Source organism: Salvelinus sp. IW2-2015, unplaced genomic scaffold (assembly GCF_002910315.2).
Source record: "Salvelinus sp. IW2-2015 unplaced genomic scaffold, ASM291031v2 Un_scaffold5785, whole genome shotgun sequence".
In the NCBI taxonomy this organism is placed as follows: domain Eukaryota; kingdom Metazoa; phylum Chordata; class Actinopteri; order Salmoniformes; family Salmonidae; genus Salvelinus; species Salvelinus sp. IW2-2015.
The window spans coordinates 10,556-20,771 of record NW_019947050.1 but is presented as its reverse complement, the minus strand read 5'-3'; the positions used below and the strand labels follow the sequence as shown (position 1 = coordinate 20,771).

At 44.5% G+C, this 10,216-nt stretch overlaps 2 protein-coding genes and 2 long non-coding RNA genes across 4 annotated transcripts; 3 read left to right on the top strand and 1 right to left on the bottom strand.

Annotated features, from left to right (window-relative positions):
* Nucleotides 1-1,252: 1,252 nt before the first annotated feature.
* On the top strand, nt 1,253-2,596 carry LOC139026777 (uncharacterized). The gene is made up of 2 exons (XR_011478719.1): nt 1,253-2,069; nt 2,116-2,596. It is a non-coding gene; the product is annotated as an uncharacterized lncRNA (long non-coding RNA).
* A 2,262-nt stretch (nt 2,597-4,858) lies between these two features.
* LOC139026776 (uncharacterized) lies at nt 4,859-5,618 on the top strand. Its single transcript, XR_011478718.1, has 3 exons — nt 4,859-4,898; nt 5,147-5,208; nt 5,558-5,618. It is a non-coding gene; the product is annotated as an uncharacterized lncRNA (long non-coding RNA).
* On the bottom strand, nt 5,558-7,030 carry tmem42a (transmembrane protein 42a). The gene is given in 3 exon segments (XM_024144727.2): nt 5,558-5,912; nt 6,348-6,494; nt 6,756-7,030. Coding segments are annotated over 3 exon segments (462 nt in total). The 5' UTR covers nt 6,936-7,030; the 3' UTR covers nt 5,558-5,777.
* Nucleotides 7,031-7,055: 25 nt separating this feature from the next.
* Nucleotides 7,056-9,471, top strand: kiaa1143 (KIAA1143 ortholog). Its single transcript, XM_024144728.2, has 3 exons — nt 7,056-7,271; nt 7,638-7,779; nt 8,485-9,471. Exons 1-3 carry the CDS (start codon nt 7,149-7,151, stop codon nt 8,694-8,696), a joined length of 477 nt encoding a protein of 158 aa, XP_024000496.1. The 5' UTR covers nt 7,056-7,148; the 3' UTR covers nt 8,697-9,471.
* Nucleotides 9,472-10,216: the final 745 nt, after the last annotated feature.

The following is a 10,216-nucleotide window of genomic DNA, read 5'->3' as shown; positions in this document are numbered from 1 at the left end:
AGCCCGGACGCTGGGGACGGAGTAAGCCCCGACGGCCACCTGTGGGGCGAGTAAGCCGACGCTGTGGGGCGGAGGTAAGCCCGACGCTGTGGAGTAGCCCCGGCACGTGTGGGCGGAGGTAAGCCCCGGACGGGGCGAGGTAAGCCCCGGACGCTGGGGGCGAGGTAGCGACGCGACGGGGAGCCCCGGACGCTGTGGGACGGAGGTAAGCCCCGACGCTGTGGGACGGAGGTAAGCCCCGACGCTGTGGGACGGAGGTAAGCCCCGGCCTGTGCGAGCGCGAGTGTGGGGCGGAGGTAGCCCGGACGCTGTGGGCGGAGTAAGCCCCGACGCTGGGCGGAGGTAAGCCCCGACGCTGTGGACGGAGGTAAGCCCCGCGACGCTGTGGGACGGAGGTAAGCCGCCCGCGTGGACGAGGTAAGCCCCACGCTGTGGGACGGAGGTAAGCCGCACGCTGTGGGACGGAGGTAAGCCCCGCACGCTGTGGGACGGAGGTAAGCCGCACCGCTGTGGGACGGAGGTAAGCCGCGACCGCTGTGGGACGGAGGTAAGCCCCGACGCTGTGGGACGGAGGTAAGCCGCGACCGTGTGGGACGGAAGGTCCTATGCACACACTTAAACCAACGTTACTGTGGAGTGAATGATTTTTCCTAAACAACAACAAAGCATGAGCATGTTATTTCTGAACGTTTCTTTTGTCTCCTGATTGGGTTTTATAGTTGATGTTTAAGACCTGGGATGTATGGACGTCTTCATTGACAGAATTAGTCTGCAGACTGCTCACTTGTTGTCGGTGTGCCAACAACTTCAAACATAGACAAACAACACAGTCGGTGTCCGTGCCTTGTCAGAAATAATATGGCCGGTTTCCACACCCAGACTTGTCCTTTGAGCGTGCATGTTAGTCCAAGAGGAGACTTCATCTGGGTTCAGGAAACCAGCCACTTCGTCACATTTTTCACTGGATCTCCCATTGAAACCAATGCATGACTAAGGAACATTTTACTAGCCAATTAATGAAATGTTTTATTCAGTTTCCTCTGTCTACAGCTCACTGTGTTCTCTCTTGTGTCTCTCTCTGTCTCTGTCGTCTGTCTGCTCTCTCTCGTCTCTGTCTCTCTCCGTCTTGTCTTCTGTCTCTCTCCTGTCTGTGTCTCTGTTCAGGGCATTGAGCGTCTGAAGGGGGAGAAGGCCAGGTGGGAGAAGACTTCCTGCTGGAGGCAATGAAGTCAGCGTTTGGAGGGCCTTCTCTCCATCCTGGCTCAGTCCCTTCTCTGACCTCCGCTGTACGAGGGATCCCAATGACCACGTGGTGCTGCCGAGGGGGAGATCTATCGAGGACGACGTCATAGAGATACCGCTGGTCTAGTGTCATAAGACTCCCATAGAACTAGAATGAATAGAATGGGCGGTGAACCTCACACCCTGGCAGGTTGACTGGTGAACTCCCGGGTACACTTGCTATGGAAGCCTGGTATTGTGATTCATTATGGCATCGTTGACATAATAATTAGGAGGGTGTGTACATTTGTCCTATTTCAGACATGTACCAGTGTGTTTTTATACACGTTTAGTTTTCTGCATATCCCAACTCCCTGAGGGGGGGGGGGGGGTCTGGACTAGGCTTCTATAGAGAGAACGCCAGTTCTATTCATTCTATTTCTATACAGACTCCACTGATCTAGTGCGGTGTCCTTCCTACAGTGCTACTGCTGCTTGGACCAAAGCTATTAAAGGGATCCTGCACCAAATGTCCTTTTTAGAATGAGCCACAACATGTCCAGGTCTTATCCCTGGTGATGTGAACGAGGTACAAGTCCAACGAAGACGAGTTGGATTGACCCAAACGGGCTCCTTCAGTAGTCCAGAGCATCTCCTGCATACACAGCTCTACATGTGTTCAGTTGTATTACGGGAAGACTCCTAGAAAACGACCTGTGGACTATGCAGAATCTAGATGGTCCGTGGCCTGTCCTCTAATCTTACTTCACCAAGTGCCTTTTTTTTATAAACTGTCAAGTTGAGAATTTTAATGTTACTGGCCTTGGTCTGTAAAGTATGCAAATGAGGTGGTAACAGTTAAATGGCCTTGTACTGTAAAGTATGCAAATGTAGGTGGTTAACAGTTTTAACGTTTTTTTTCTATCTGTATTATGTCAGAGAATTACATTACCTTTTAAGTGTGTTAATTAAAGGGCCTTATCTAAACAATTCATTCTTCATCTGGAAAATGTAAAGAGAACACTTTTATTGAATGGGGGTTAGGTGATAGTTGGGGGGGGGGTGGCTAGGTGATGGTGGATGGTTTCTACTGTACTTTCTACGCGAATGGGTACTAGGGAGGACTACGATGGTTACTAGGGAGGACTTTCTAACAGTCAAATGAATGCTCCATATCATGGGACCACAATTGTTTACTTTTAACATTTAAATAAAAGGGAAGTTGTCGTTGATATCGTACTTTATCCATGTATTGATTGGTTCTCATATTATTGTTTGACTACAGAATAAAAAACATGTCAGAGATTACGTGACAAGATGTTTCATATGAAGGTTTATTTACAAAGCTCTAATTTCAATAAATTGATATGCATTTCGTATTTCAGGTCATTACAAACGGAGGTAAGCCGCGACCGCTGTGGGACGGAGGTAAGCCCCGACCGCTGTGGGACGGAGGTAAGCCGCGACCGCTGTGGGACGGAGGTCCTACTGCACACACTTAAACCCAACGTTACTGTGGAGTGAATGAGTTTTTTCCTAAACAACAACAAAGCATGATGCATGTATTTCTGAACGTTTCTTATTGTCTCCTGATTGGGTTTTATAAGTTGATGTTTAAGACCTGGGATGTATGGACGTCTTCATTGACAGAATTAGTCTGCAGACTGCTCACTGTGTTGTCGTGTGCCAACAACTTCAACAACACATAGAACAAGACAACACAGTCGGTGTCCGTGCCTTGTCAGAAATAATATGGGCCGGTTTCCACACCCATGACTTGTCCATTTGAGCGTGCATGTTAGTCCAAGAGGAGACTTCATCTGGGTTCAGGAAACCAGCCACTTCAGTCACATTTTTCACTGGATCTCCCATTGAAACCAATGCATGACTAAGGAACATTTTACTAAATTAATGAAATGTTTTAATTCAGTTTCCTCTGTCTACAGCTCACTGTGTTCTCTCTGTGTCTCTCTCTGTCTCTGTGTCTGTCTCTCTCTCTCCGTCTCTGTCTCTCTCCGTCTTTGTCTGTCTGTCTCTCTCTCTGTCTGTGTCTCTGTTCCAGGGCATTGAGCGTCTGAAGGGGGAGAAGGCCAGGTGGGAGAAGACTTCCTGCTGGGAGGCAATGAAGTCAGCGTTTGGAGGGCCCTTCTCTCCATCCTGGCTCAGTCCCTTCTCTGACCTCCGCTGTACGAGGGATCCCAATGACCACGTGGTGCTGCCGCAGGGGGAGATCATCGAGGACGACGTCATAGAGATACCGCTGGTCTAGTGTCATAAGACTCCCATAGAACTAGAATGAATAGAATGGGCGGTGAACCTCACACCCTGGCAGGTTTGACTGGTGAACTCCCGGGTACACTTGCTATGGAAGCCTGGTATTGTGATTCATTATGGCATCGTTGACATAATAATTAGGAGGGTGTGTACATTTGTCCTATTTCAGACATGTACCAGTGTGTATTATACACGTGTGAATTGGACATTTTTATTTTTCTGCATATCCCAACTCTCCTTGAGTTGGGGGGGGGGGGGTCTGGACTAGGCTTCTATAGAGAGACGCCAGTTCTATTCATTCTATTTCTATACAGACTCCACTGGTCTAGTGCGGTGTCCTTCCTACAGTGCTACTGCTGCTTGGACCAAAGCTATTAAAAGGGATCCTGCACCAAATGTCCTTTTTAGAATGAGCCACAACATGTCCAGGTCTTATACCCCCTGGTGATGTGAACGAGGTACAAGTCCCAACGAAGACGAGTTGGATTGACCCAAACGGGCTCCTTCAGTAGTCCAGAGCATCCCTGATACACAGCTCTACGTGGTTCAGTTGTATTACGGGAAGACCTCCTAGAAAACGACCTGTGGACTATGCAGAATCTAGATGGTCCGTGGCCTGTCCTCTAATCTTACTTCACCAAGTGCCTTTTTTTTAATAAACTGTCAAGTTGAGAATTTTAATGTTACTGGCCTTGGTCTGTAAAGTATGCAAATTGTAAGGTGGGATAACAGTTAATGGCCTGTGTACTGTAAAGTATGCAAATGAGGTGAGCTAACAGTTTTTAACCTGTTTTTTTCATATCTGTATTATGTCAGAGAATTACATTACCTTTTAAGTGTGTTAATTAAAGGGCCTTATCTAAACAATTCATTTTTCATCTGGAAAATGTAAAGAGAACACTTTTATTGAATGGGGGTTAGGTGATAGTTGGGGGGGGGGGTAGGTGATGGTGGATGGTTTTACTGTACTTTCTACGATGGTTACTAGGGAGGACTACGATGGTTACTACTAGGCGAGGGACTTCTACAGTCAAATGAATGCTCCATATCATGGGACCACATTGTTTACTTTTAACATTTAATAAAAGGGAAGTTGTCGTTGATATCGTACTTTATCCATGTATTGATTGTTCTCATATAGTTTGACTACAGAATAAAAAACATGTCAGAGATTACGTGACAAGATTTCATATGAAGTTTATTTACAAAACTCTAATTTCAATAAATTGATATGCATTTGTATTTCAGGTCATTACAATATTGTCAATAAAATATACATATCAACAGTAGTATTTAAAATTCTTTGTTTGCATAATAATGTGTAGTGTTGAAAAGCCTGATCATGTTGTGTATGGAGTGTGCAACCTTGGTCATATCGTACATTAGAATCCATGTAAAGTCAGGCGTAACATGTTAGAATCCGTGTACAGTCAGGGTAACAGTTGAATCGTGTACAGTCAGTGCTAACATGTTAGAATCCATGTACAGTCAGGCTGTAACATGTTAGAATCCATGTACAGTCAGTGTAACATGTTAGAATCCATGACAGTCAGATGTAACATGTTAGAATCCATGTAACAGTCAGGCGTAACATGTTAGAATCCGTGTTACAGCTAGGCGTAACATGTTTAGAATCCATGTACAGTTCAAGGCGTAACATGTTAGAATCCGTGTACAGTCAGGCGTAACATGTTAGAATCCATGTACAGTGAGGTAAACATGTTAGAATCCATGTACAGTCAGGCTGTAACATGTTAGAATCCAATGTACAGTCAGGTAACATGTTTAGAATCCGTGTACAAGTCCATATTGTAACATGTTAGAAATCCGTGTTACAGTCAGGGTAACATGTTAGATATCCGTGTACAGTCAGGCGAACAGTTTGGAATCCGTGTACAGTCAGGTAACATGTTGAATCCGTTACAGTCAGGGTAACATGTTGAATCCGTGTACAGTCAGCGTGTAACATGTTAGGAATCCGTGTACAGTCAGATGTACAGGTTAGAATCCGTGTACAGTCAGGAACGTAGACAGTCACGTACGTTAGAATCCGGACAGTCAGGTGTAACATGTTAGAATCCGTGTACAGTCAGGTGTAACATGTTAGAATCCGTACAGTCAGTTGTAACATCAAAGCCCTTTTGTGGTAATAGAACACGGTTCTGGTGAAATCCAGATTTATTTGAGCCAGAAAGCGTTTGTTTAACGGCGAGGCGGTCCAGTGGGGTGATTGACGCAGTGGAATTGTTATTCCACTTCTTATTCCACATGTGGACAGTCCTTCACTCTTCCTTCTTGGCCTCTGCTGGTTGGGAAGTTGATCCGTGCAGCACCAGTAAACCTGAGAGCGTTAGAGAGATGCCCACCCACCACAGTGCTGCGTGGGTCTCGCCAAAGAGCAGCTTCCCAAGGAATGCCTAAACACAGTACAGACTATGGAAGTGGGATTGGCAACATAAATAGCCTATAATACCTGTATTCACAGATGTCATTGCTCCAATAACGTTGTTCCACTATGGTCTTATGGTCAATGTTCTATAGTGCCAAAGGCCTACTGTACTGTGTTTATATCAATTGGATAGCTGAGATCTGGGGTCGTATTGATAAAGCGTCTCAGAGTCGCAGTGCCTATCTAGGATCAGGTCCTCCTGACTTAATCATTACGATCTAAAAGGTGAAATTCATCCTCTGGTCAACACTCCTACTCAGACATTTTATGAATACAATTGATCCTCTGGTCAACACTCCTACTCAGACATTTTATGAATACAATTGATCCTCTGGTCAACACTCCTACTCAGACATTTTATGAATACATGCCGTGATGGATATCAACCAGTTGCTCTACTCACYGAGGAAACAAAGTTGGATGCGGTGGTGGTGACCGTGGCCCGAGCGGAGGAGGAGGAGTGTCTCAGAGCCTTGGAGAAGAAGGTCCACATCACAGCATTACTGGTGAACAGCAGTCCTCCACACAGCAACCGCAGAGGGATGTGGAGCTGAAACAACACATCACAGCATTACAAGTGAACAGCAGCTGCAGAGGGATGTGGAGCTGAAACAACACATCACAGCATTACAAGTGAACAGCAGCTGCAGAGGGATGTGGAGCTGGAATACAATAGGACTTGTTAGTGGTCTCTGGTAGAATGGTATCTCTCACACACACAATGGTATCTCTCACACACACATTCTTTCTCTCAGTCTCCCTCTGACACATACACACTTTGAAAATTATACATCCATATAGATACTCTCACCCATTCGCAGGGTGATGTTTCCTCCTGAATAATCCTGTAGTCCCCATCCTGAAACCAGGTTTTCAGCCCTGTTTCACACATCCCTTTGAGGTAGTCTGAGCCCAGAGATAGCTTGGCTGACGAGGAGGCGACGGCTCCAAGAAAGCCCGCTAATAATGCYTAAAYCGCACCTGAAATCATGTTTATTTAGCYTCTAAACTAGACTTTACTGTCACATATTTGACTACTTCCTTGTCTAAAAGGCTTCACTCGGTTCAACCAATCAGACTCACCTCTGGGATCATATGACCTTCAGCGGGCGCAGGGTGATGACGATTTAATGTTACGCTAAACACGACGGGCTAAACACAACCTGAAATTARCTTGTTTCCTTAATTTGTTCTAACTCTCAAAATGGCTAAGATGAATAAGGGTCCGAAAGCGAACGTATCGTGGGTGAAACCAGCAGAACCGTCATTTTTAAAGAAATTCAAGAAKGATGTTGGCTTTAAGGAAGGACCTACCATTGATACCAAGGTATTTCGCTAATGTGCTACGTTAGCTAGCCTATGTAAAATGAACTAACGTTAACCTTAGGTGGGCTACAGTATATACGTGACTGTATGGCAAGCCCGCTGGAGAGCTATGTAAGGTTTTAGTTCGAGTCCTGCGCTAACATCTTGATTCAGATAGTCAACACGATATTAGCTAGCTCTACAGGAGAGTTGACCACCCTCCATAATTAGTGGGGTTTCTCTCTCACATAATTCAATTCCTTGACCACTATAGATATTTCATTGACACGAAGGGCTATTTTTGCAGCTATGTGTACCTTTTAACATGGAAATGGCGGCTGGTATGATGTCAATATGGTGATATTTAACCTTGTCACTGTTCCCGCAGCGTTTAGAGATGCCAGCCTTGGAGGATGACAGTGGCAGTGATCGTGAAGATGAGCTGCCTCAAGTTGTCATTCTCAAAAAGGGAGATTTAAGCGCTGAAGAAGTGTTACAGATAAAAGAGGTAAAGGATGGTACAGAAAAAGGTAAATAATATATAATAGTAATGTGTTAATTGGAGTGTGTCTCTGTACTGTGTGTCTCTCTGTACTGTGTGTCTCTCTGTACTGTATGTCTGTCTGTACTGTGTGTGTGTCTGGGTCCTGTACTGTGGTATACTGTGTGTATACAGGGTCTGTACTGTGTGTCTTACTGTGTGTTAACAGGTCTGTATGTGTGTATACAGGGTCTGTACTGTGTGTCTACTGTGTGTATACAGGGTCTGTACTGTGTGTATACTGTGTGTATACAGGGTCTGTACTGTGTGTCTACTGTGTGTATACAGGTCTGTACTGTGTGTATACAGGGTCTGTACTGTGTGTATACAGGGTCTGTACTGTGTGTCTACGTGTGTATACAGGGTCTGTACTGTGTGTCTCTGTTGTGTATACAGGGTCTGTACTGTGTGTCACTGTGTGTATACAGGGTCTGTACTGTGTGTCTACTGTGTGTATACAGGGTCTGTACTGTGTGTCTACTGTGTGTATACAGGGTCTGTACTGGTGTGTCTACTGTGTGTATACAGGTCTGTACTGTGTGTATAGGTCTGTACTATGTGTCTACTGTGTGTTATACAGGGTCTGTACTGTGTGTCTACTATGTGTATACAGGGTCTGTACTGTGTGTCTACTATGTGTATACAGGGTCTGTGTGTGTACTTAATCTGCCTCTTCTCCTTGCTGCCTCAAGAGACAAGCCTCCTGCGGACGGCAAGATCCTGTTCAAGAAGCCCACGAAGCGCTCCTCCGACAAGTTCCAGGGCATCACCGCCAGCTCTAACAAGAAGAAGAAGAGTGAAGGAGAGAAATTGGGAGGAGATGAAGAGAAAAAGGAGGAGAAGTCTGAAAAGAAGGTGAAAAACAAGAGTCTTCTCTCTTTCGGAGAGGATGAGGATGAGGACTAGAAGTTAATTCACCGCAGGGATTTCAGACTAGAGCAATCAACCGCTCATCAGACTAGAGCAATCAACCGCTCATGGATTATGGAACTGATCTACTGCGGTTGTTGYTTTTTACTATGGGCAAAAAGACCCAACATAGAATAGCTCATARATCGTAGTTTGTCCCACTAGACTAAGATCCTTAGACATTACGGGTCATCCCCTCTCTTCTGGAGGTGGAATCCCCTCTTCTGGAGGTGGAATCTGGACATGTATCTGAAACAAACCCCTTCTTCACGATCAAAGATCTTTAGATACATAAGATGCATGCTGTTATTCTTTGTCGACTGTAAGACGTCTCTGCTGTTGGAAATGTTGCATAGTGACTCACTGTGGGCCTATTATCCATCCATTACAACTGTAGTCYTCCGTCCTTCAGTGGACCCTCTGGACTTTTTCATACAGCCAACACAGGGTCTGGATCTAAGATTTATCAAGGTAACCCGTGTGACAACAGCTACTAAGGGGAAAGAAATGAGCTGGTGGTTTTGGTCAAAAAAATATAGTCTGGAGAGTTGATGTGCTACTTTCCTACTTCTAGAGTCAATCATTCATTGGATGTAGAAATGTGTTTTAGCTTCGACAACGGAGCTTCAAAAGATGTTTAAGTTAAACACTTCATTGTTTTTATGCCAAGTGTTGGATTTTTCTGTGATTTGTATTGTGCTTTTTTAAATGATGTTTTTTAGTTGAATAAGTTTGAAATGTAACTATTAAAATACATTAAGGCCTTACGATAGCATAATACTATAGTACGTTCTGTAGAAAGCAGGTCTGTCAGTAGGTCATGTTGCAAAAATATCTCTCATTAGCAAATACCTTTTTACAGTTTTCACAATATGCAGAGAATGGTCCGTGAAAACAGAGAGATTTACATTTTTATTATCCATAGAAAATAGTGTTACTATTACATTTTAAACCTTACGAGAACATGTGGCCCTTCAAATCCCAGAGGACTGATTTAGTTACCAGGATGATAAATGATGAATCCCAGAGGACTGATTTAGTTACCAGGATGATAAATCCCAGAGGACTGATTTAGTTACCAGGATGATAAATCCCAGAGGACTGATTTAATTACCAGGATGATAAATCCCAGAGGACTGATTTAAATTACCTAGGTAGTTAAACTGATAAGAACAATGGTTTGGAGGTTACAATCACAAGCAAAAATAAAAAGTAAAGTTAATATCAAGTAACCTTCGTACGCCACACCCCCATAACCTTCGTACGCCACACCCCCTAATATGCATAAATATTCAAGGAACATTTAAATTGCAGTGTACAAACTTAACATGAACAGGAATGACATTTACGCTAACGGGTGACCAAAAAAACTATCTGAAAGCCATGCCTCCAATAAGCCATGCCTTCAATCTGATAGGCTGCCACCTCTACAATATATAATAAAAAGGTTAAAAAAAAGAACTCCTAGCATCACAAAAATGATCCGGTTTGAATCTTACGTAGGAGTTCCTCGACGT